The following is a 27,016-nucleotide window of genomic DNA, read 5'->3' as shown; positions in this document are numbered from 1 at the left end:
TAAACAAGTTGCTGCAACTTTTCTTAACGGAAGTGTGCTACTCGGGTATGGTTCTGAACAGATGACTTATAATGTCCATTTGATGTTTCATATTTCCGAATGTGTAAGGAACTACGGCCCACTCTGGGCCTTTTCATTATTTTCATTTGAAGATATTAATGGCATGTTAAAAAAGTATATGCAAGGACCCAAAGAACCAGTTTTACAAATTGCAACAAAATGTGTATTATCTCACGCACGACATAACACTTCTCATTTAGAAGCTTGCCAAGAAAAGGTAAAACAGTTTTGTGATTCTAATAAGCACCAACCGGAGTTTAAAGAAGAATTTCGAATTCCTGATTATGTGGTGAACTCATACCCAAACACTTCATTTAGAGCTATAAAAGTATTAAAATTCAATCAATATATTTTCAAAGCTTGTAAACAAACAAAACCCAGAAATAACAATCAACAAACTTGTAACGATTCAACATTTACTATTCAGATTGGTGGAGTAGATAATTTTGGTGTTATCCAAACTATTTTATGGAATGATAACGATTATTTTCTTTGGTATTTTTTAATAGAAATAAGTAATCCAAGCAAATTTCCCTTGTACGGAAGAATAATTAACAAAGATCTTAAGCACATAAAAGTTAACAGCTCTTTAAAAAAGTGCGTACGAATTACCGTTCATGAAAAAATGTATGTTTGTTCTTTAGATTTTATTCTATTGGTGGATTAACTGCTGATTTATACATAATAGACAAGAGTAATAAAAATGTAATTGTTACATATTCAATTATGATTGTATTTGATTATAAGTAATAAAGCATCTTCTTAAATAAACATAGTTTTAATATCTCTAATACTATTAAGTAAGGCAATTATCAGTATCGTCAATACCTTTACCTATTATTGTCAGGTGGTTAAACAAAGTTCTTTGGCTAACAAAGTCCCCTTGTCGGTAATCCTAAATTCTTAATGCCACTATATAAATACAATTTGCTAATGATAAAAAACACCAAGTTCCCTCGCTTATTTGCTTTTTTGACATATACCTAAATCAATTTGCGTATAATTTATAGCTCAATACAAAGATTTTAGTTAATGTGCGATTTGTATTTCCAGAAAGACGGTTAAGCTGGCTTGCGGTTACTTGAGACGCTTTTACATTAAAAAATGTGGTAAAAATACTGTATTGCTCAAATATGTTTTCTTAATGAATTTTTGTATACAGTAACTTAACAACGTTTATTATGAGTGACAACATTAATTATGGTAAAGTTATTGTTTCTACCGTAGCAGACGTTGTAAATTTTTTTTCGGGTAGTCGACGACTCCGCCTCCACACAAAGGGACAAACTGCGGGATGTTATCCCTTTCCTGACGATGATGGCAACAACACCCCCTGGAGCTGGTACGATCAAGCCGAATGATGTTGTGGTTCGGTAACCGCAGCAACTATCGCCGGACTTGAGGTGCATCTCGGTGAGGTGGCCCACGTCGATGAAGGAAGTCCGCAAGCTCGATGGTTTTTGCTTTTAATGAGCAAGCGTTCCAGGTGACGATAGTTAGCGGTTTAGACGCCATACTGGATGATAAACTTGTCCGAGTACATAGATCTGCTCGGGCTTATTGCGGCACTTACAAAGAGCACCGGTCATGTTGACGATAATTTTCATCAGTTCATCCGCTGAGCACAGATCGGGGTTGTTGTTTTGCATTGTTGGTTGTCTGCAGAATCCAGGGGAGAGCTTTGTCCAGCAGAAGATTCAGACGTTTCTTGAGGGGGAGCGGATCGTACCCGTGAATTCGCTTGTCCATAAAGAGGCGGAAAGTCCTTATCCTTCCTTCGTTCTGGTTGATTGTTGGTGGACGCCTGTTTTCGGATAATCCTCTTGTTTAGGGCACTGCTTGTCAGATCCTTGGTGAGCACCACCACAGTTGGCGCATTTTTGCGCCACAGCTTCATCCGCATCTATCTATGCAGACAACGCAATGGCCATTCGGGATAATGTCATAAAATCGACAAGGAAACACGTTCTCAGTGGGCCACAAAAATCGTTATCATACGTTTCAAGAGTTCCTGCAATTTAAATTTCAGCGAGTTATAGTTATAAGTAAGTAAGGAAGATTCGTACGAAGAAAAATACATTGCTGGACTCTATGAGCTTTATTTCAAATATCAATTTACCACAAAACAGTAAGTTTGAAACTAAATTAAACAATCCACAGCACACTGTAACGTCACGGCAAATAACCATTGTAGAACAGCCCATCCTTGTTTCCAATCACATTTCTGTCGAGTGGTTTAATCTTCTCGCTGTACGGTGCCACCAGAATCGGCCGAAATATGTCCGGTTTGGCGATGGTCTTCATCCGTTCATACCGGCCAATATAGCGATTACTAGCCCCACCCAGCACCAATCCCTTGCCACTGGGGACCTTAACGGTCAGAAATTCCTGTTCGATCAAACCAACCGTAATGATATTTTTGTTAAGCCTTTTGACCAATCCGTCCGGTTGTGGCTCCGAAGGCGCTGTCGTGCCACTCGGATGCACTCGATTTCCAAAGTCCGGCCTGAGACTTAGGTCGTAACGGTGCTGGGGACGTTTCAGCTTCTCCTGCTCAATGGCAATCAACTCGTCTCGATTCTTGTACAGCATACAGCATGCCCGCATCGTGAAGAAGTAGATGATCTCCACTCCGGACAGAAGGCTGAAGCCCAGAAATAAGCCCGCTATGCCTCCGAACGATACCAGCAGATCGACCCAACCGAACAGGACTTCCCGCTTATAGCGAATGATGGGCCACGTGAGGTACTCGATGGTGACGACCGGTTCCTTGCTTTCGTCCGTGCTCATGCTGTGTCAAAAAAAGAAAAAGAAGGGGTATTCGATCTTCAATTGTATTAAAGAAATATTAACTGCGTAAAATTCTTACATTTTGGAGTACTTTTCGATGTCGTAGACCGTGTTGTGGCAGCCCAGTTCGCAATTTTGACACCCACTGATGCTGGTGATGTTCGCCGTGTACTTAGCCAAACACGCCAGCTGCTTGACCGTGCAGAATGGCAGCGAAACCGGCGGAGCATAAAACGGTGGAATACATTTGCAGTACTTGAGGCACTTTTGCATGCGGCACTCCTTCATGCAGCCAGAAAAGGTGTAATCGTCCCGGTAGTACTTCAGCTCGACCTCGTCCGGGAAGATGCACTTGCGCTGCCCCGTGGACAGCTGCCGGGCGTCCTCGGTGGTGTAGGTCTCCTTCATCGAGATAAGAAAGTCTATGGCAAAGTTGACGTCCCACTTGACCTGCGGCCGAAAGTCCCAGCCGGAGATTTCGTTGTACGAGTGGACGAAGATGTGCGACGGTTGGAGCGGCGCAAACGTGAGGCCCCACTTTTTATCCGTTTCGTACAGGTAGTTGACTTCGGTGCTGCGTTCCCTGTAGAGTAGAAAGAGCGTAGAGTGGAATGAAGTAGAGTGGAATGAAGTAGAGTGGAATGAAGTAGAGTGGAATGAAGTAGAGTGGAATGAAGTAGAGTGGAATGAAGTAGAGTGGAATGAAGTAGAGTGGAATGAAGTAGAGTGGAATGAAGTAGAGTGGAATGAAGTAGAGTGGAATGAAGTAGAGTGGAATGAAGTAGAGTGGAATGAAGTAGAGTGGAATGAAGTAGAGTGGAATGAAGTAGAGTGGAATGAAGTAGAGTGGAATGAAGTAGAGTGGAATGAAGTAGAGTGGAATGAAGTAGAGTGGAATGAAGTAGAGTGGAATGAAGTAGAGTGGAATGAAGTAGAGTGGAATGAAGTAGAGTGGAATGAAGTAGAGTGGAATGAAGTAGAGTGGAATGAAGTAGAGTGGAATGAAGTAGAGTGGAATGAAGTAGAGTGGAATGAAGTAGAGTGGAATGAAGTAGAGTGGAATGAAGTAGAGTGGAATGAAGTAGAGTGGAATGAAGTAGAGTGGAATGAAGTAGAGTGGAATGAAGTAGAGTGGAATGAAGTAGAGTGGAATGAAGTAGAGTGGAATGAAGTAGAGTGGAATGAAGTAGAGTGGAATGAAGTAGAGTGGAATGAAGTAGAGTGGAATGAAGTAGAGTGGAATGAAGTAGAGTGGAATGAAGTAGAGTGGAATGAAGTAGAGTGGAATGAAGTAGAGTGGAATGAAGTAGAGTGGAATGAAGTAGAGTGGAATGAAGTAGAGTAGAGTAGAGTAGAGTAGAGTAGAGTAGAGTAGAGTAGAGTAGAGTAGAGTAGAGTAGAGTAGAGTAGAGTAGAGTAGAGTAGAGTAGAGTAGAGTAGAGTAGAGTAGAGTAGAGTAGAGTAGAGTAGAGTAGAGTAGAGTAGAGTAGAGTAGAGTAGAGTAGAGTAGAGTAGAGTAGAGTAGAGTAGAGTAGAGTAGAGTAGAGTAGAGTAGAGTAGAGTAGAGTAGAGTAGAGTAGAGTAGAGTAGAGTAGAGTAGAGTAGAGTAGAGTAGAGTAGAGTAGAGTAGAGTAGAGTAGAGTAGAGTAGAGTAGAGTAGAGTAGAGTAGAGTAGAGTAGAGTAGAGTAGAGTAGAGTAGAGTAGAGTAGAGTAGAGTAGAGTAGAGTAGAGTAGAGTAGAGTAGAGTAGAGTAGAGTAGAGTAGAGTAGAGTAGAGTAGAGTAGAGTAGAGTAGAGTAGAGTAGAGTAGAGTAGAGTAGAGTAGAGTAGAGTAGAGTAGAGTAGAGTAGAGTAGAGTAGAGTAGAGTAGAGTAGAGTAGAGTAGAGTAGAGTAGAGTAGAGTAGAGTAGAGTAGAGTAGAGTAGAGTAGAGTAGAGTAGAGTAGAGTAGAGTAGAGTAGAGTAGAGTAGAGTAGAGTAGAGTAGAGTAGAGTAGAGTAGAGTAGAGTAGAGTAGAGTAGAGTAGAGTAGAGTAGAGTAGAGTAGAGTAGAGTAGAGTAGAGTAGAGTAGAGTAGAGTAGAGTAGAGTAGAGTAGAGTAGAGTAGAGTAGAGTAGAGTAGAGTAGAGTAGAGTAGAGTAGAGTAGAGTAGAGTAGAGTAGAGTAGAGTAGAGTAGAGTAGAGTAGAGTAGAGTAGAGTAGAGTAGAGTAGAGTAGAGTAGAGTAGAGTAGAGTAGAGTAGAGTAGAGTAGAGTAGAGTAGAGTAGAGTAGAGTAGAGTAGAGTAGAGTAGAGTAGAGTAGAGTAGAGTAGAGTAGAGTAGAGTAGAGTAGAGTAGAGTAGAGTAGAGTAGAGTAGAGTAGAGTAGAGTAGAGTAGAGTAGAGTAGAGTAGAGTAGAGTAGAGTAGAGTAGAGTAGAGTAGAGTAGAGTAGAGTAGAGTAGAGTAGAGTAGAGTAGAGTAGAGTAGAGTAGAGTAGAGTAGAGTAGAGTAGAGTAGAGTAGAGTAGAGTAGAGTAGAGTAGAGTAGAGTAGAGTAGAGTAGAGTAGAGTAGAGTAGAGTAGAGTAGAGTAGAGTAGAGTAGAGTAGAGTAGAGTAGAGTAGAGTAGAGTAGAGTAGAGTAGAGTAGAGTAGAGTAGAGTAGAGTAGAGTAGAGTAGAGTAGAGTAGAGTAGAGTAGAGTAGAGTAGAGTAGAGTAGAGTAGAGTAGAGTAGAGTAGAGTAGAGTAGAGTAGAGTAGAGTAGAGTAGAGTAGAGTAGAGTAGAGTAGAGTAGAGTAGAGTAGAGTAGAGTAGAGTAGAGTAGAGTAGAGTAGAGTAGAGTAGAGTAGAGTAGAGTAGAGTAGAGTAGAGTAGAGTAGAGTAGAGTAGAGTAGAGTAGAGTAGAGTAGAGTAGAGTAGAGTAGAGTAGAGTAGAGTAGAGTAGAGTAGAGTAGAGTAGAGTAGAGTAGAGTAGAGTAGAGTAGAGTAGAGTAGAGTAGAGTAGAGTAGAGTAGAGTAGAGTAGAGTAGAGTAGAGTAGAGTAGAGTAGAGTAAAGTAGAGTAGAGTAGAGTAGAGTAGAGTAGAGTAGAGTAGAGTAGAGTAGAGTAGAGTAGAGTAGAGTAGAGTAGAGTAGAGTAGAGTAGAGTAGAGTAGAGCAGAGCAGAGCATTCAAATTAAACTAATTTTGACAGCTCTGCCTATAAAAACACTAGGCAAAACTAGTTTGTCCCATCCATAAGAGGCAATGGACAAATACATTTTCAACAGCGTTTTTCTCTTCTTGCTTTTTTTTCTCACATGGAACTGATATGCTTTTATGGGCAGAGCAGGTCCTTTCGCAAAAAATCCCACCATCCTCCCAAATTCCCCCCTTCAATCAAAATAACTCACTCCACCACCGGCAGCGAGACGTATCGCGCATTGAACGAGTAGCAAAATCCGTGCTCCGAGTAGACCGGCTTGAAGTACGCACAGCACTCGATCGGTTCGTCCTTGTACCGGCAGTAGCCGAAGGTTTGCGCACATCCGATCGCCATCTTGAAAACCAGCTTCCTAAGGTCCCTGTCCTGCAGTGCCTTCTTGTGCGAGACATTCTCACTGAGCGCTACCACTTCGTCCATCACTCCGTAGGACAGCTGGGTCAACATCTGCAGAAACGGTTCGTACTGTTCCGAGTCGGCCTCGTAGTTCCCCAATGTAATGTAGGCCACATCGTGCACGCCCTGTCCATCGTACGGTACATCCGGGCAGACCATCACCGTTGGGAAAATCACCTCCTGGTTGTGGAAATCCGTATCCAGCCCGGTGATGGTCGGATTCGTTTGGAACTTTTCCCACAAACTGAAAATGATAACAATAGCCGCAACAGCTCCGGTGGCCACAAAGCTGAACCACATGAACCGTTCGAAAAATGGCCGCCCTTCCTCGGCGATGTAGCGCACCCCATGAAGGGTGGAATTTTCAAAGAATTCTTTTGTCTGGTACAGTAGGCTGCCCCTTAGCAACCGGGCACTGCTGTAGGGATCTTTTTCCTTTTTCGGCTTTTTAGCCTTCTTCGATTTGACCTTCTTGGCCGGTTTGCTTTTCTTTTTTCCGGAGGAATCCATCTTCCTTCTCGCACTGTTTTACATTTTTTTTCCGTTCTGCGCCCTGTAATCTGGGACGAACGTACAAAAGGCACTTGAAACTGAACACTGAATGGTACATGTGTCGAAGCGTTTTGGGGAAGAAAAGTGCCGTCGTCGTGCTTGCGTGATTAGCCATGATTACAGCCCTCTCAATGGGTATAATTTTGGTTATGCGCATTGATTTCAAACGTAACAATCTTATCGGGAGATGTAATCTCTGCCAGAGGACACGGATTCCGTGGCGCGAGTGCTGTGGGCTGCTACACCCAACCGGGAAATGTAAGATTCAGTTACAGATTTGCGTAAAAAGCATGCAGACTGTTATGTAGTCGTCGGGTGGTTTCTTAAATAAATAACTTGCTTACACGCTACAGGCCATTGTAAGGACAGGCATAACCTTTGTTGTAAGAAAACATACAGAGGATGTAAGAAATCCGCACGTACATTTGATGCTTATGACATTTGTTCTGCGTGTAGGTGCATGGTTGGTTGACTTATAAAAATCATTGTCTGCCCAATGTGGCATGAACCGGCAAAACAGACGTCACGAAAGGAGGTATCGTAATACATGTGGAGGTTTTCACCGATATATTGGGACACAAACCAATACCGCTCAAACCTGAACTAGCAAATGCCTTTCTAATGTATGAAATTAGATTTGAAATTGCATGCTAGGTTTATTTTTAGAATTAAAGTAAAATCAAAAATTCAAATCATCAACTCTGGGGTGAAGTTGATCATGCAGGTTTTTATGCAATGTAGTATTCAGAAGTTTGCATTTATACTTAATTTGTGTTCGCTGATAGAGGTGGTTTACAAAAAATCTGCATATTTTGAAGCAAAATAGTTAAAAAATACGCCTAAATGTAGGCACTTAAGTTCTGTTTTTCAAATAACATAACTTTAATGATACGAAATTGTATATTTTAACAAAATATGATTTCAGGGTCGGATTCAGTGACTCAAAAATAAGCATAGTTGGAAATGGTCAAACATCAGATTTAAAGTGGTCATTTTTATACGATAGATGAGGAGATGAAAGTATAGAGTTAATAGTTCCGTTATACCACAGACAGACATACAATCAATACGAAACTAACGATTTTAAATTGGCTCACCACTTTAGTAGCCTATTGGTCCCAAGCAAACGATTAACGTACCCTATTCTAGTTGAAATTCTATTACTACACTATGTTTGTTTTGATTCGCTATGAAAGTTTGACAGATAACATCAGGGGTGTGTGGATTCATGCAGAACATGCAGGGGTGAGTGAAATAGCTTGGGACTGCTTGGGACCGTTGTTCTGGTACTGAGTGAGCCAAAAATAATAATGATTTTCTTCGGGACCCAGTGGTCTTAGAGTTACCTCTATGGTTGTACTTCTTTCATCTAGTACCTCAAAACGTATAATTTGTGGTACTACCTTAAAGCAGTACAACGGTAGTACAACAGTGAACTTTGTATGTCTGTACAAGGTATTAGAGTACGGCAGTTTGAAAATGGTATTTTTCAATGGTTACTTTAACGTTCTTGGGTCATTCGTAACTTGTCCGGGGGTGAGATTTGAACTTGTGACTTTGGCGTGAGAGGTATGGATGCTAACCACTACGCCGGGGTCGCCGCCGTTTGAAAGTTGTATATAGAGAGTAGAAAGCGAGCAAAGGTTACTTTTGAGGAAAGCACGAAGCCCCCTGTTGGAGAGGGATGGTGAGGGGTATCTATACTATCAACCCTATACTTTCATCTCCTTATCTATCGTATAAAAATGACCACTTTATGTCTGATATTTGATGTTAAGCATCTCCAACTATGTAAATCATTAACTTCACGCATGAAGTAATACAAACATGATTAATTAAAGTAAATTTCACCAAATACAGCACCAGAATAAATGCTGATTCTGATAGCATGTATAGGAACAGTTAAAAGTTGCATATTTTATCGCTTCCATAACATTGTACATTTAGAGTGATAGAATGCATTGTTTGTTAATGAGAAACGTTTCAAAATTACTATTTAAACTACTTAATGAAATACTATCATGAAAAAGAATTGTTGAGAAACGAAAATTGAACGGTGTAGTAACCAATTGCATCTTAAATATGAATAAATATGAAATAATAAGGTGGTCCAAGAGACGTTTCTCAGTGGAACTGACATCTAGAAATCCAGAGTCTGTGAGTAATATGGTGCTAAATGTAAATATAAACAAAGCAAAAATTCATATGAGAATAAACTGCCAGTTCTACCAGCCGGTGGAAACTAATAATTTTAAATTGGCTCACTGCTTGACTAGCCTATTGGTCCCAAGCAAATCGATTAACGTACCCCATTATAGTCGGAATTCTAGTACTACACTATGTTTGTTTTGATTCCCTATAAAAGTTTGACAGATAAAATGAGGGGTTCGTGGTTTTTCCTATGTTTCGAGGGGTGCATCGATTAGCTTGGGACCGAAGATAGTACCAGAGCTGAGCCAAAAAGTTGAGCTCGTTTCTTCGGGACCTTCTGGTCTTAGAGTTACCTCTATGGTAGAACCACGCAAAATTGATGTTTGTTATGCATTTTTGACTATTATACTTATTATTATGAATGGGGCGGGGCAGAACGTATCTCTTGTGCAGAATATGTAAAAAAGGATGGACCAGTGGCGTCGCGTAACCTCACTTTTTACCTGTGAATCAACTATCAAAACCAAATTTAATGCCATATTCATACTCGAATCGGTTGAAAAATACACATAATCTTCTAGTTTACTCGATGTCTATCCATTGCATGCAATATTTTGTTAATTGTTTATGTTTTGAGAGCTGGTGCTCAGATTGAGGTTAAGGAAACGCCACTGCTTTGGATGTTAATCTAATTGCATATATAGAGGTACCAGATATGTTTTACAGTCGGTTGTGTGTAATTCACCAACATAAATCATCGAATATGCCTTTCAAGCAATTTTTTCTCAAATTTGAATGTTTTGGTGCGGGAAGAAATTAATTTTTGTTTTACTAATAATTGTGGTTTTGCTTAAAATTTATTTCCCGGAAAAAAGTGATCATGTCTTTTTCGGGTAGTTGTTAGGGGGAGAGGGGGTTTAACATGTCTCATTCCTCATTGTGGTGGACACGCCGTGATCCACCTTTAGCCGCTGACTTAGTTCTGCTTGCTGCAGAACCAAGTGCCACGCCGTGAGCAGAGGCACGACAGCAGCGCTTTTTTTTATATCTTTTCAGGTTCAAGCAGAACGATGTGCAAGCGCACTTGACAGGATTTCCCGCCGTTTTTTTATGAATGGGGTGGGGCAGAATGTTTCTTTTGTGCAGAATATGTACTTTGGATGTTAATCTAATTGAATATATAGAGGTACCAGATATATTTTACACTCAGTTGTTGGTAATTCATCGAATGTATGTCTCATCTTAAGTTTTTTTTTGGCTCTGCGTGTAAAAAATTAGACAGAGTTTAAGGGGGGGGTTAGAAATTATCCACAGCCCATACAAATTGAAAAAAAATGTACTGCAATTGTCTACGCAGGGATCCATGTTGAAACTCCCTTTCAAGAATCTCAAAAACTGTACTTATTTAATAAACAGCCCCTAATTGTCGTTTGATAAAAATTTATTTCCCGGAAAAAAGTGATCGTCAAAGTTCATGTCTTTTTCGGGTTGTTGTTAAGGGGGGAGGGGGTTTTACATACATAATTTCCCATAATTGATTCACGCCGTGATCCACCTTTAGCCGCTGTCTTGGTCCTGCTTGCTGCAGGACCTAGTGCCACGCCGTCCGAAGCGGTAATGAGCAGAGGCAGGAAAGCAGCGTTGTTTTATATCTTTAAAGGGAAAGCAGAATGAAGTGCAACCAAGTGGTATTCGCTTATGATGACTGGGCTTGGGGAAAACGTTTAGTTCATGAAAACAGTGATAAAATCATCATTTGCGCATTTTTCAAAAGTTGTTTGATTAAAAATTAGAAAAGTACCTATTTCAGCAGATTTGTTAAGTAATATCCTATCGATTGGCGTATTGGGATGTTAATTTCATCTATAAATGACAAAGTTATAAGCGTTCAAAACCTAACACTATTTCACTACACATATTTTTTTGATTTGTACCCCACACATAGGGACAGAATGGTACTTTGTCGGACAAAAATCGTAGCGCGCCACCCCTGCATCTTAGAGGTTTGGTGCCTTAGCAAAGTTGTTCAAGTGGTTAAGGACTATCTAAGGACATCAATATGTTAGTTCTAGATCACGCCGTTCAGGTGGCGTCACCTCTAAATTTTTATAGAAGCATCATAGCGAAAAAGTTTTTTAGGCAAAGTTGTTTGTTTTAACTTTTTGAACAACTCTTCTCAAGACGTCAAAAATCCACAGCCTACTTCAAGCGAGATATTTGACATTATTAGTAATATTCATTCAAAAACAGTTTTTTTTCTTCAATTTAATGTACTTTAAACGCAGATAAAATCACAAACGAAGTGACAGACGACTAACTGGCGAAGAAATCAATTAAAATAATGTGGTTCGTTGTAATAGAATTTTCTTCGAAGCTTGTGCCATCAGCCACCAGATGGGCTAGTATTTTTGTTTTGATTTGAACATAGTTGATTTTGTGTGCAATATGATCTTTGACAGTGTGCAAAGAGTGTATCATTTTGTCATTTTTTTTTATGCATTTCAGTTTAGAGTAGAGTGAAAGAGATAGAACCAAAACATTCTAGTACATTTAGTGTTGCCATGTGGTACAATCCATTAGTAGTGTTGCCATGTGGCACAATCCAGTAGTAGTGGTGTTGCCATGTGGTACACCGAAAAATTGCATTAGCAGGTGCGTCACCAAAGTTTTCGAGCCGCTCCGTCTGTCACTTCGTTTGTGGATAAAATAAACTTAAATGTATTTTTTTTAAATAAAAATATGCATTTTCTCAAGCATTTATTGTGACATGCTTATTAAAGTAAATGATTTAACAGCATATTTCATCAAAATAAGCGAAAATTCATGCAAACTTCTATGGTCCATAAAATAAAAATGAGCTAAAAGTAGTAGCTCATTTTCAGCTCACAAGCTCTCCAGTGCTTACCGATTACTATTCTGCTGAGCACTGGACTGGGCACTACAAGGCATTTTTATTACACAGTGTTGAAAATACTTGATTTTCATATATAACAAAAAAATCATTTTTTCTACATTTTACATTGTCTCTACGTGACATTTCGAAATCATCAGGTTAGCCTTGAATAGTTTGTTTGTTTTCTCAGACAGTGATTGTCATTGAAAAATGGTTTGCTTCACAAGTAGAGAAGTGTTCAATCTCTTGAGTGAAAATATAGATCTTTTCTGGAAGCTCAGGTATAAATATATCTGCGAGAGATTACAAACGTCCACTTTAATTGGGGTAAACCCTGAAATCTTGAAGCTTATAAGAAAGAATTATTACGTTCGGTGTTGTGGAGAAATAAAAAAGAGATGGGAGAAAAGTGGTCGTAGGGGAAATGGATGTAATGTCGGCCTAAATGCCCTTAATTTGGGCCCATACATAAATTCAGCAATCGACTAAATTTTCAATAGCGACCACAAATATTCATTAGTACCGTCCCAATGACGCGTTCATCTAGATAAAATTGAAAAAATAGTAGATTTTTAGCGATGGGCCCAATCTTACCAACATTAGAGCCAGCCAACATTTGAAAAGAGTAATGAGCTGTGGATGAAAGGATGTCTTGACGTGGGAAGATCGGAAGCTATTAACGATATATCTGTGCAATCAAGTAGGTGGCTGATTAACGGCGCCGGTGGTGTAGTGGTAAACGTGATTACATCTCACCCCAGCAGGCCTGGGTTCAATCCCAGTCGGCGCCGCCGGGATGTTCTGAGGCATAACATCTCTGATCACGCCTTCCTTCGGATGGGAAGAAAAGCCGTTGGTCCCCGGTTCATGAGTTGATGGGTCGATAGGTAGGGTCCAGGTGAGGGAGCTGCCTTCCTGGCACGTCGGTAGCATTGGTGCTCAGCACGGAAAACAAGATCGACGGAAAAAACAAACCAAAGGAAAAAAAAAAAGTAGGTGGCTGCATAAATATTGCATCACAAAACGCAATTGGTGAAGGAAGCTATTGAGAAACTAAAACGGATATCCAGAACAAGCTCAAAGCTGAATGTGGGCTGTCAGTGGACATCGTTAGAGATCGATCCGGAACGGTGAACGATGGCAACACAGTGCGGAGATTTTTTTCGAATCCATCGAAGACAAGTGAAATCACAAGTATCATATCTTACATATATTTTCATGTTTTAGGTTGTCGAATTGAATTACATAAATTATGACACACAATGTTTATTGCTCGATAAATTTCAGGAATTGATACTATTTTATAAACACTGTCCTGTGGGTATGCTATTAATGTGGAGACCTTCCGAACATTCGCTTTAGATACAGCAAAACTTTATGTAAAGCTCTGCTGTTGGTATCCCATGCCAGCAAAGTGTTTATACACGGATCAAATGCAATCGAAATTGCATTACTACCATCGGCATACCAAGAGGCCCGAAATAAGGATTTCTGAAATCTCCGGGAATGGAAGATTTAATGATAACTCTGATCCTGTTTTGTCATCGATGAGAACTCCCGTGATCAATAAACGCAGGGATCTCAAACCGACTATGGTAGCACTTTTCTGCAGCTACCAAATGATGCAAACAGTGTTAATGATATAGACGATAGTGATGCTGATAACGAGGATATTTCTGAAGATTAAACCTTATTTTATAATATAATAAATATTACAGATGCATTATATATTTTATTTCTACTACAACAACAACAAATGAACTTGAAATCTAATCATTTTTAAGATTCAAACAAAAAACAAAATTGCTTCAAGGCTTACTTGATTATTTTGGTATGTCATGTAGAGAAAATAGCAATCCACAAGTTCAATGGTGCTTTTTTTGTAAATCTAGTATTTTCAACACGCTGCAATAAAAATGCCTTCTAGTGCCCTGTTCAGGGCTATTCAGGATATCAATCGGTAAGCATTGAAGAACTTGTGAGCTGAAAATGAGCTACTACTTTTAGCTCATTTTTGTTTTATGGACCATAGAAGTTTGCATGAATTTTAGCTTGTTTTGATGAAATATACTGTTAAATCATTTACTTTAATAAGTATGTCACAATAAATGCTTGAGAAATGCATATTTTTATTAAAAAAAAAACATTTAAGTTTATTTTATCTGCGTTTAAAGTACATTAAATTGAAGAAAAAAAAACTGTTTTTCAATGAATATTACTAATAATGTCAAATATCTCGCTTCAAGTAGGCTGTGGATTTTTGACGTCTTAAGAAGAGTTGTTCAAAAAGTCAAAACAAACAACTTTGCCTAAAAAACTTTTTCGATATGATGCTTCTATAAAAAGTTAGAGGTGGCGCCACCTGAACGGTGTGATCTAGAACTAACATATTGACGTCCTTATATAGTCCTTAACCACTTGAACAACTTTGCCAAAGGCACCAAACCTCTAAGATGCAGGGGTGGCGCGCTACGATTTTTGTCCAACAAAAGTACCATTCTGCCCCTATGTGCCCAGTAGACTGATGCAAAATTTGACTTTTTCGCTCCACAGTGCTTAAATGGTTTCAAATCGGGTCCTGATTAGCCTCCCAAAGTTACAACTCATTTGGTTAGAAACAGACTTCGCACAAGCCATTTGAAGTTTACATGTAAATTAATATGGGAAATCTCAACTTTTTGTTCATTGCCTTCTAGTCTTTTTCCATATTAAGCTGCGAAACAGTTCGATACCCAGTCTTATAGAAAACTTTGCTACAACTTTGCTACAACTTTGCTACAACTTTGCTCAAGATTGTTTCTATGTAAAACGAGACAGGAAAAAGTTATTAATTATTTAAGAGATTGGTAAACTTATCACATGATCAAGCAGCTGCTCTGTAGGCAACACTGTATTTTGCAGTCTGACATAGTAGCCATGATTTTTGTGTCCTATTCAACGCCACAGAAATACCAATGTTGCCTGCTGAGCAGTTGATTGAGCATGATCATAAGACATCAGCGCATTGAACCATTGATAACTTTCGATCCTTGCATTTAATAAAAAAGTGGTCTTGAGCAAAGTTGTAGCTGGGAAAATTTCCTACAAGAACATATGAAAGCTTTTGAAGCAGACCGATATGGTGAATTATTAGATAGACATGAACAAAAATCTTGGTTTACTATAGTAATTCCCATACAAACTTCAAATGGTTTGTGCCATCTCAGTTTCTCACTAAATGGGTTCAAATTTTGAGAGGTTAGTCAGGATCCGATTTGGAATCGTTTAAGTATTGTGGAGCAAAAATTTCAAATTTTGCATCACTCTAGTGCCCAGTATAGTCGACAAAGACGTAGTTCTACGTCAAAAGTCAACTGACCTGCAACTGTCTCGTGGACAGCCCTTCAGGCAGCCTTATATCCTGCCGTGTATAAGTTCTTCGGTGGTATAAGTACCTACAGTAATGGCCTTTAAATTAGCACAATATGCCGATTTTCATACAAACTAGCCAATTTTGGCATGTTGCAACTATGTTCTGTTATGATGAAATTTTGACACAGATCTACAAATATGCTGAATTTTGCGTGTACGTAATATCAAATTATTGGAAGCTCTTGCCGGAAATTTACGGGCTGGTTGAAGATGGCCAACTAATTAGCACATGTATAATTCGAAATTTGATTTGTTTTCCGTCGATCTTGTTTTCCGTGCTGAGCACCAATGCTACCAACGCCAGGGAGGCACCTCTCAAACCTGAGCTTTACTTCCCTTCCGAAGGGAAATTACGACGGACGGACACATTTATTCAGAGTTATTAATGAACTGTCATTAGAATATTTAAAATTAAAGAAAATATATTCAAATGAGCCTGCTGTTTCCTATTGTAATATGCCCAATGTAATATATTACTACACGGATAGAAATCTCCTTATACCTTTTGGCAAATTTCTATTGCTGATTAATCATAAAATGTATAAGGCAACTAATAAGCAGACGCCTTGCAAAATGCTAATGAAGATCATGTGTCAAATGAAATGTATAAGCAGTCAAATATACCTTTTATGCATTCTTATAGGACCTATGTGGTTTGTCTTATGGAATGTATAAGGCTGATGTTTTGGCAAAAATGTATAAGTGAAACACATGAATAAAATAATTGATTTTCGTTTCGTGTAGGTTTACACTAACGACTCCTATAAACAAATCTTGCTCCTTTTTGCGGTAATTTGCAAGCCAATTTGAGTTATTGTCATTTTTATACTCCACTAAAAGTGTTTCAATTTTGCCAATATTTTTACAAAAATGTATGATACATTTCTAAACATGTAAGATTTGGATAGGTTCTATCATTTCGACAATGGTACCATAGAGGTAACTCTAAGACTACTGGGTCCCGAAGAAAATCATTATTATTTTGGCTCACTCAGTACCAGAACAACGGTCCCAAGCAGTCCCAAGCTATTTCACTCACCCCTGCATGTTCTGCATGAATCCACACACCCCTGATGTTATCTGTCAAACTTTCATAGCGAATCAAAACAAACATAGTGTAGTAATAGAATTTCAACTAGAATAGGGTACGTTAATCGTTTGCTTGGGACCAATAGGCTACTAAAGTGGTGAGCCAATTTAAAATCGTTAGTTTCATATTGATTGTTGATGGTACTGTTGAGGAATGAATAATGCTGAATAAACCCTATTACTCATAAACAAGTTTTTCAAAACTAGTTTTTCAGTGTAGTCCATCGCATCACCCCTGGGCAGTAAGAACTGTCTACTACTACATTCCTTTTGACGCTCTTCTAGTACTTAAACAAGGCCATGGTACGTCACCGTTAACTGTTACCGGCGATGATGCTCCAAATTCACTTTTTTCGCAACCGGCAATCGGAGCAGACCGATTTCTTCACAAAGCAATAGTAATACACATTTTCTGGTCCTTCGAGTCGGATTTTTCGTCGATTGAAAAGGTAATTTTTTATAACTTTTTAGCATTTTTAGCATTTTAGCAGCGAAACCTTCGGTAATAGAAAAACACAAATCGTGCTGTTATAATTTCCCAACGCCCGGGTTGAATGCAAAGAGAACGACGCCTGGGTCGTATTACTGGAACTTACCTAACCAACAGATTTCTCCAACACTTAGGTTGGATACAATGAAGACGGCTCTTGGGTTGTATTAACGGAACTAACATAAACGTTGGTTGGACTGAAGTGGAACGATGCGGGTCGTTCGGTTAGATTCTCCAACGCTTGGGTTGGATTATACAGGAAAGCACGTTGAGTTTATTTTAAGAGTACTAGCACCAACAATCAATACGAAACTAACGATTTTAAATTGGCTCACTACTTGACTAGCCTATTGGTCCCAAGCAAATCGGCTAACGTATCCCATTCTAGTCGAAATTCTAGTACTACACAATGTTTGTTTTGATTAGCTATGAAAATTTGACAGATAAAATGAGGGGTTAGTGGATTTTCTTGGGACCGAAGAGAGTACCAGAGCTGAGCCAAAAAGTTGAGCACGTTATTTCGGGACCTTCTAGTCTTAGAGTTACCTCTATGCTAGCACATCCATCGGAATAAGTAGAACGACATTTGGGTCATTTTGAGATTTGGGGTTAGGAATGACGCTTGGGTCCTTCTGCATGAACTATCCGACACTTGGGTTGGAATGAAAAAGTTGGCTAACAATTTGAGGTTAGTTTCCGGAACAAATTTAGTCAGTCTCAGCAATGGTCATTGTGTTAATACCAAAAATAGATAAGATACGCGCGGGAAACGTTTCATTAACGTAAGCACAAAACAAATACTAGAAAATGAAAAGTAGGAAGTTGGGGCTAGGAGCTGTAATTTAGAATATAAAAGAGAAACACAAACGGACTGTGGGGCCTCTCTTAGCTCAGTCGGTAAAGGCTCAGCTACATAGCAAGACCATGCTGGAGGTGGCTGGGTTCGATTCCCGGTCCGGTCTAGGAATTGTTCGGGTTGGAAAATTTCTCGACTTCCCTGGGTATAGAAGTATGATTGGACTTGTCACACAATTATACCAATGCAAAAATGACACAGGCATCTAAACCTCTCAATTAATAACTGTGGAAGTGCATCTAGAACACTAAGTTGAGAGCACTCAATAAGCTAATATGCGATATGCAATAAGCTTGAAATGCGAAGAAGAAGAAGAAGAAGACAAACGGACTGTTTTACCCACTAAAGATGCTACAATTCTAATTTCGTTGACTAACTTGCTTAACAGACCATTGAGGATTCCGAAGATTCACCAGCCGAAGGGAGCAACGAGGAACACGTTGAACAGGAGGTTCTCCAGGATCAACCAGTGTACGCCAACTTGCAATCATATCTTGATCGATTAGTGATTCAGCGAAACCATGCGGTGACACGCATAACGCAGATTACACGGTGCAACAAGACTTTCTAGGACTGAGAAAATTCACTTTATTTGACTTTCTCGTGGACCCCTGAGTAAAAGTCTCGAACAAACTTATACCCTAACACGTCCTTATTTTTTGGTACCGCCCTCTTTATGAATGCTGGTATGTTGTCCCGATGTCGGTTGTATACTGCCTAACTAAATCATGTTACGATATTGCTGTCGAAGAGTTTTTTGTAGGAAACGATTAGAGTAACATTTTTCTAGAACATTTAAAAACGATATCTCGCCGTCTAACCCCTGGTTTGGGTGATTTTTCAAATTGGACCTTTAGGGTATAGGTATGTTCAGGACTTTTACTCAGGGGTCCACAAGAAAGTCAAATATGGTCAACTTTCTCAGTCCTATAAAAAAAAAGTTCAGATTTGTTGCACATACAAAAAAAATCTGGCGTCCCTGAATACCTATCGTTCGGTAAATTTAACAGCTAATTTTGTTGATTCTTTTTTTTTTTATAATTCGTTTATTTTTTCAGGCTCATTTGCTGTACCTTTGCGGAGCCGATATTCATTGTTTAGATTACAAAATTATTTTAAACTAACGTTAGTAAAGTGGGGGCCGATTACTCGCGGCTATCTCGGGGTTTAGGGGTAACAAATTGTAACAAATGGATGGCAGGGTGGGGATTGTAAACACAAGGTTTGGAGAGCAATATGTTCTTGATCTCGAACTAAGCGACACTCTGATGAAAAAGACAAACATGGGGGTACACCGATGGACAGCTAACAACTTGGGAGAACACAAGATGACACTAACTACTAAATCCTCAGATCAATCCGTTTAAAAAAAAAACTAAATTAAATTCAAATAGTCGAGATCTCAGCTCGCCAAGACATCTCTAACGGGTATCGTGGGTTGTTTCGGGCCCTGAGGGATGTGGATAACTCAGATCTGGCAACACGGTGTAAGGTACATGATCAATCAACAAACAACATGCTCGATATCGTGATAACCACTGCCACACGCACATAAAATGCTGCCTGAGAGCCCCCATGTTGTTGATTTAGCTTACAGATTTTTCGATATAATAATTTCGATTACCGAAAACAACTGTTGAGAATTCTGTAAATGAATTACCTAAGTCAGTATTTTTTAAGTGTGTAGGTTGTATTAGTGAGATATTGCGTCGAGAAGTCAATGTTTCGATATTTTAATAGGCGTATTTAATGTACCACCAACGTACACACTTACATTTTTTCGCCGAGATTCCAACAGCTGAGTAGTTCTGCAATTTATTTAGCTGAGATTCAGTAAAACAATTGCTGAGACTCAGCTAACAAATATCATTTTGCTGAGTTATCAGCTAAGCGGCCCATGCATTAATTATGTCGCGCTAAATCGAGGATAAACACAACTTTCCAATTGATCGCTTGATTTCACCTTTCGATGTCAATAAAGTAGCAACACGTGTATTACCATCAGGACCGGGATATACCTTTATCACTCGTCCCGAGATCCAAGAAAACGGGGGCAGATTCTCGTCCTTCACCAAACAGAGTTGTCCGACTTCCAGATTGGGCTGTTTGACAGAGAGTTTCTTTGTTCGCTGCTGGAGGTTGTTTAGGTATTCCAGTTTCCATCTGCTCCAGAACAACTGCATATTTTTCTGAATTTCGTCAAATCGCGAAAGTCGATTGTTTGCAATTTGCGATAAATTTTCGTCCGGAAGCGCGGTAATAGGTCCACCAATCAAAAAATGTCCAGGAGTCAAAGGCTCCAGGTCTCCTGGGTCATTGGACATAGGCGAAATAGGCCTTGAATTCAAGCATCCTTCGATTTGCTTCAGGAGCGTTAGCATTTCTTCATAAGTGGGTACAGTTGATCCTAACACCCTTTTCATATGGTGTTTAACGCTCTTTATACCAGCTTCCCATATTCCACCAAAGTTTGGTGAACGGGGAGGAATAAACTGCCAGTTAATTCCTTGAGCTGCACAAAAGTGCTTAATTTCGGGCTCCACTTGAAAATTAAACCTCTCCGCAATGGCCTTTAATTCGTTTTTTGATCCCACAAAGTTGGTGGCATTATCACAAAAGATGGTACTGCTGACCCCACGTTGGCTGCAAAATCTTCGAAGTGCTGCTATAAAGCACGCGCTTGATAACCCGCTCACCAGTTCAATGTGAACTGCTCGTGTTCCCAAACAAATGAACAATGCCACATATACTTTCAAACATTTGCTGGTACGAACTAGGTTCTCTTTGATAGTAAAGGGTCCTCCGAAATCAACTCCACAGAACTGAAAAGGTCTAGAAGGATTCATCCGTTCACTAGGTAACTGTCCCATAATTTGCTGCAATGTCTTAGGATTGTTCCTGAAGCATGTAATACATTGGTGCACAACTTTACGTACCAGGTTTTTACCCTGAAGAGGCCAAAATCGCAATCTTAACAAATACAGCAAATTCTGGAAACCGACGTGCAAAAATTTTCGATGATAATCCCTTGCAATCAGAACAGTTAGGTTGCATTTAGGAGGAAGTACTATTGGATGCTGCTGATCATAACTTATTCCAGCCACCTGAAGCCTTCTTCCCACTCGAATGACTCCGTTTTTGTCCAAGAAAGGATTGAGAGTGAGTAGTGAGCTTTGCTTTGCTACAGATTTGCCAGCTCCCAGTCCTTTGGTTTCCACAGAGAAATGCTTCATTTGCGCCATTTTGATTATCCGGATCTCCGCTGTTTTGAGTTCAGAAAGGGTTAGCTGTTTCAACAACCTTTCAACAGGCTGCCGTCTACAATTATGTGCAAATCTCAAACAATATGCTGTAACCCGCTGAAGTTTACCGTAACTCGAAAAGCGATTGATCAGCGAATCATCATCGTCCTCCTTGTCACTTGTTGGTTCCGTAGTGTTAACCAGTATGGCTCGCGGGGTTTCATGATTCCAGGGTTGATTATTTTCTGACAAGAATTTCGGTCCATTCCACCAGAGCGAACTCTTGATGAGCTTTCGGGTAGATGTACCCCTTGAGACCAAATCCGCTGGATTAGTTTTTGAGCGAACATAATGCCAGTCGCTTGGTGAGGATTTCTGCTGGATGGCTTCGACCCGGTTAGCAACGAACTTTGGCCATCGGTTCGCCAGTTTATTAATCCATTCTAATGTTACTTGGGAATCAGTCCAATAGTGAATTCCATGGATCGGAGTATTAATAGCTACTTTCACCTTTTCCATCAGCTCTACTAATAGTGCAGCTCCTCTCAACTCTAACTTTGGAGCTGTATTATACTCGTTTTTGCTTTTCTCGTTTGAAGGTGCGATCCTTGACTTCGAACATAACAACTCTGTATGAGTTTCCTCTCCATTAATAGTCCTTACATACACCACCGCTCCGTAAGCTCGTTTAGCTGCATCAGCGAATCCATGTAGCTCTACACGATGATTTCCAGCAACAACCCGACGCGGCAGTGTGATATCGCTCAACATTGACAGTTGCTTATAAAACCAATGCCATTGTTTCACAATTGCATCTGGCAGTCTTTCATCCCAACTTATCTTTTCGAGCCATATATCCTGCATTAATAATTTGCCATTTACAATGATCGGGGATAGCATTCCAAGTGGATCGAATATCCGCTGAACCTCAGGCAAAATATTACGTTTCGTTATTTCGTCGTGATCAATTACTTCATTTGAGAAACCGATTAAATCAGCTTGTGGATTCCATCGTAGGCCCAAAATTTTAACGAAACACTCCTCTGGGTCTCCTATTTCTTTACGAGAGAAGTTTGATTCCCATTTGTGCAATTCAAATCCTGCACAGTTTAATATGGTATCCAATTGTTCTTTGATCAGGATAAGCTTCTCGATATCGTCATGTCCAGTGAGAACATCATCCATATAAAAATCGTTTTCAAGGACCTCACAGGCTTCAGGGTATTGCTGCTTGAACAGCTTCGCCAACTCCTTTAAACACCGTGCCGCAGTGAACGGAGCTGAGCAGGTACCGTACGTTACCGTGTTTAAGCGATATGTACCAACAGTGTCGTTAGCTGAGAAACGCCATAGTATCAACTGTAGTAAACGATCCTTTTGGTTGACAATAATCTGCCTGAACATTTTTTTGAGGTCTGCTGTGAATACATACCGGGGCCAACGAAATCTTATAAGAATATCAAAAATATCTTGTTGGATCGACGGTCCTGTCATTAATACGTCATTCAATGAAATACCGCTTGAAGTTTCAGCTGAACCGTTGAATACCGTTCTCAGTTTTGTTGTGCTACTTTCGGGCCTTATAACTGGATGATGCGGGAAATAAAACTTCGGTACGTTCGATGTTTCTTCGTCATCTCTTATCAATTCCATGTGGCCCAAGTCCAAGTAATTCTTCATGAATGATACATACTCCGCTTGAAGTAGTGGGTCTCGTTGAAATCTTTTTTTCCAATTGGAACAGTCTTTTCATCGCCGTGCTTTTGGATTCACCAGCTCATGAGCGTTTTGCTTCAAAGGTAGTCTTACAACAAAGCGCCCGTTTGTATCACGTTCAGTGGTTTCAACAAACAGCTGTTCACAAAGCGTTTCCTCTTCTGACCATCTTCGTACGTGTAGACTAGTAGTGTTTCCATTTATGAATTGAGTAACCTTTCCATTTACTCTCATTCGTGTTACATCTCCTCCTACAAGCCATCCTAGTGCACTGTTCTGAATAGACGGCAAATGATGCGCTAGTTTCTTTTTCCCGTCGCGTATAATGTCAAACATTACTTCTGCTCCTAACAGTAAGTCCACCGGTCGACTTAAATGGAACTCTGGATCTGCTAAATTAGTTTCAGATAGATCCCATTCACTGATATCTACATCCTCTTGTGGTGATGGGCCAGTAATAGAGTCTGTTATCAATACCGAAATAGTTTTCTGATAATCCGATACCCTTGCTTTAATGGTTATATATGCCTGTTTCTCGATCCGTTGTACACGATTCCCGAATCCTACTACCTTTACCGTAGCATTAGTTACTAGAGCACCACTGTGTTGAATCAACTCTGAGCTTGCTATGTTAGATTGCGAACCAGTATCTAATAGGACTCGACATGGGATCGGTGCTCTGTCACTAGATGTAACTACCACTGAAGCTGTTGGAAGTAGTGATTTGCTCGACCAATGATCAGACAACCTTTGATGTTCTGTGAAATTTTATTAAAGATTCAAAGTAACAGTTTGTTAGCAATTACATGTTTATCAAAAAGATTTCGCTTTACTCACGGCTCTCGTAACGACGGGTTTCCTGATCGTTTGTTCGCTGATACTTTGGTTTCTCGCGGTGGATGGACGTGTGATGCTTCCCTCCACATTTAAAGCAACCTCTGTTGCGGCACTTGTCAGCCGTGTGATTCGACTTCAAACAGTTGAAGCATAACGAGAATCGTTTAATCAGCTTCACTTTTTCCTCCAATGATTTTTGCTCGAATCGATGACATTTTCCAACGTAGTGTTCATCCCCACAGGCAATACACCGTTGCACCTGATCAGCTCTAACAGTCAGGGTTCGGACTTCTGTTCTGTACTTTTTCTGTTGGGATAACTGTTCCACTGTCGTTTTACGTTTTTTTGGCATTGAATCCAACATCTGACACCTGTCCAACACAAATTGTTCCAGTTTTTCATATGAAGGAGGCTCGGTTCCAGACGCTGAGGATTCCCATTCTCTCCTGATTGTTGCATCCAGTTTGTTGGCCATTAGATGAATAAGGACGGCATTCCAGGACTCCACCGGTTGTTCTAATATTTGCAGGCATCGTAGATGTTTTCTGGCTGAATCGAAAAGATTTCCTAGAGCACTTGCAGACTCCTCCTCCACAGTTTTCAATTCGAATAGATCTCGTGTATGCTTCTGTACCAGTAACTTCGGATTGTTGTACCGTTTGGTTAGAAGGTCATATGCGATAGCGTAGTTTGACTCTATTGTTGGCAGTGAGTCGATGATTGCCAGAGCCGTTCCTCTAAGCGATAGTTTCAGGTACTCGAACTTCTGGATGACTGCCAGAGAGGAGCGACTGTGGATCAATGCATTGTACTTATCGTACCATTCAAGCCAATTTTCACTGCCTCCGTTGAAAATTGGCAAATCAACTGACGGAAGGCGCACATTGTCTCTACCCAGAGTTTCCGACGTTGCCACTTTCTTGCTTGCTATGGTTTTTTTCAAACAGTGCAAGGCCACCTACGTACTGCATGTCAATCGTATCTCGCTTAGTGAATTCTTCCGGGATCCATTGCTCCAGCCAACTTTGCGCTTGGTCAAAGTTCTTGTAGCATTCCTTCAACATTTCTCTCCTTGTTTCCAATGAATAGACATCGTCTTAAATACAGCAATATTTTCAATTATTGCGTTGATTCGCGCGACTGCATGATCTCGTTGCATAGCATAGCGTTCCTGTTCTGATTGAACTACTAGGATCGGTTGGTTAGCCAACGGATAAATTTCCTCTTCGTCGGTTGACATGATTTAGCCTGCCGAAGTAAACATGATATTATCAATTTGGGTTTTATTTTTACCTCCATTTTACAATCAACAAGTGGTAATTATATTTCACGGCCCAGGCGCCTTCAAATTATTTACCCATTTACAAAAATACTATCCCACGCGTTAGCTTTGTTTACACTGTTTGTATTAGCATAATTTTCACGTATATTCTTATTGGAATTTTGTGACCCGCGTGTCACTGATCCTCAAACGTATCAATCCAAATTTGAGCAATCCTTGCATTGTTCTAAGGATGTGAACCATTTGCCGAGATAAATTTAACTCGTGGTTAAAAGTGACATTTCGAAAGTTATTTTCTATGTTCGAAAATCCCCGTGCTGTCGATCGACCGGTTTTCGAGCCACGGTCGTCAAAATTTAACTTCTTGTCTGTCAGAAATAACCACGCTCGGATAGCAGGGTTAATCGATAACTTTCCATCTGTCAAATTTTAACCAAAAGTTAAAATAATCCACCAAATGGTTCAGAGCCTAAATGCTAACCCTCGTGTTAGCATTCTCAATTCCTATTGGAATGTATTGACCCGTGTGTCACTCGTATTTAAGCGTAAATAAATATTTGACGACCCTCGTGTCGTTCTAATAAAAATGTTGCATATCTTCGACAACGCCATTTTGAATTTTGCGTTTGAGATATCCGACATACAAATGCTTCTTTTCCGTCCTGTTCTCATTTGAATTATCCACTTCCTACACTCCAGACTTCTTACTCCAAACACTGAATTGAATTTGATTTGTTTCCACAACACTTTAGGATCCGATTTACGATCCGGTTCGAAGGACCATTTTATGTAGTAGATTATTGACTCACCTTCTTCGATGTGAACAGCTAGAGGAACTAACAGAGAAAGAGAGCGATGCAAGACCGCAATGCTGTTTTGTAGACACGATGTCACAACTACAAGCAAACGTCATTGAGTGAGTAGTGCAGTGAGTAGAACACAACACAGGGTGTATCGGAAGTATTTATTCAATCGCATCTTACATTTATCTTGAATCAAACTGAAAGAACTGGTCATGTTTGAAAGAAGGAAGCATTCCTATAAATAAAAAATATTCGCTAATAAACAGGTACCATACACTAACGATATCATAGATGGTATAACCATGCCACATAAAGTTTAGATTATACCCCGAAGTGGTGGTTAGGCGCTTTTTATGGTTATTGTTTATGCGGGTTGATTTTTGACAAATTTATTAAATCAGCACATTTTGAAAGAACTGTTCATGTTTAAAAGAAGAAACATTTCTAAATACAAATGTAAAACATTGATCATTTAAAAAAAAGTCCGAATTCAGTACAACTCGAAAGAACTGATCATGTTCAAAAGAAGGAAGCATAGAACTGTTGCATTGAACAATGAAAAATAAAACGCATTTTTAACCCCAGCAAGATTTTCGTGCCCGGATTTCTCCGTGATCAACCTTTACTTACCATCGTTCCGGTGCATCGATAAACTTGGAATTGAACGCATAGCAGAACCCATGCTCGGAGAAAACCGGTAAAAATTGGCTGCAACATTCCAGTGGTTCACCTCGGAACCAACATCCTGCCAACAGATCGTCGCAACCGACCGCCACTTGGAATACAAAGTCCCGAAAGCTCTTCCCCACCACCATCCTGGACCACGTTTGGGGAACATCTTCCTTCATCGCCGATACAATCGCATCGAACTGAGCATAGGAAATTTTCGCCATCAAACGCAGGAACGGTTCCATTTCGGTGAAATTTTCCGCGGGTTCAATCGATTGCAACCACCGTTGGGCGTTGCCACGATCCAGCGGATCCATCGGGCACATTGCCACCGTTGGAAAGATGGTCCAGTTTTGGCGCAATCCGGTATCGGGTCCGGTGATGGTCGGATTGGTCAGAAACCGCTGCCACAGATTGAAAATGATGACCAACGTGGTGACGGTACCGGTGGAAACCATACAGAACCAGCAGAATTTCTCCCAGAACGGTTGACCCCGTTCGGCGATGTAGCGTACCCCGTGGAGGGTGGATTGAGCGAAGGATTCTCGCAGCTGGACCAGAAGGCTCGCCCGGAGCAGTCCAAGGAAGGTGAGTGATGGCAT

The 27,016-nt window shown here is 40.2% G+C and overlaps 1 protein-coding gene across 1 annotated transcript; it reads right to left on the bottom strand.

Annotated features, from left to right (window-relative positions):
• Window positions 1-2,232: 2,232 nt before the first annotated feature.
• On the bottom strand, window positions 2,233-27,016 carry LOC135704786 (sodium channel protein Nach-like). Its single transcript, XM_065226288.1, has 3 exons — window positions 26,376-27,016; window positions 2,930-3,433; window positions 2,233-2,851 (listed from the first exon to the last, which is right to left on the bottom strand). The coding sequence occupies exons 1-3, from the start codon at window positions 27,014-27,016 to the stop codon at window positions 2,233-2,235; spliced, it is 1,764 nt and encodes a 587-aa protein (XP_065082360.1).

Source organism: Ochlerotatus camptorhynchus, unplaced genomic scaffold, assembly GCF_037179485.1.
Source record: "Ochlerotatus camptorhynchus isolate MF236.1 unplaced genomic scaffold, CSIRO-AGI_Acam_v1.1 ptg000248l, whole genome shotgun sequence".
NCBI lineage: Eukaryota > Metazoa > Arthropoda > Insecta > Diptera > Culicidae > Ochlerotatus > Ochlerotatus camptorhynchus.
The sequence above is the reverse complement of the archived record's forward strand: the minus strand, read 5'-3'. Positions and strand labels throughout refer to the sequence as shown.

Excerpts from the sequence above, each read along its gene's own strand:
- LOC135704786 (XM_065226288.1), bottom strand. The coding sequence starts at position 27,016 with ATGCCATCACTCACCTTCCTTGGACTGCTCCGGGCGAGCCTTCTGGTC. Across the intron at positions 3,434-26,375 it reads ATCGATGCACCGGAACGATG|GGAACGCAGCACCGAAGTCA; the intron begins GTAAGTAAAGGT and ends TCTACTCTACAG. Across the intron at positions 2,852-2,929 it reads ATCGAAAAGTACTCCAAAAT|CATGAGCACGGACGAAAGCA; the intron begins GTAAGAATTTTA and ends TTTTTGACACAG.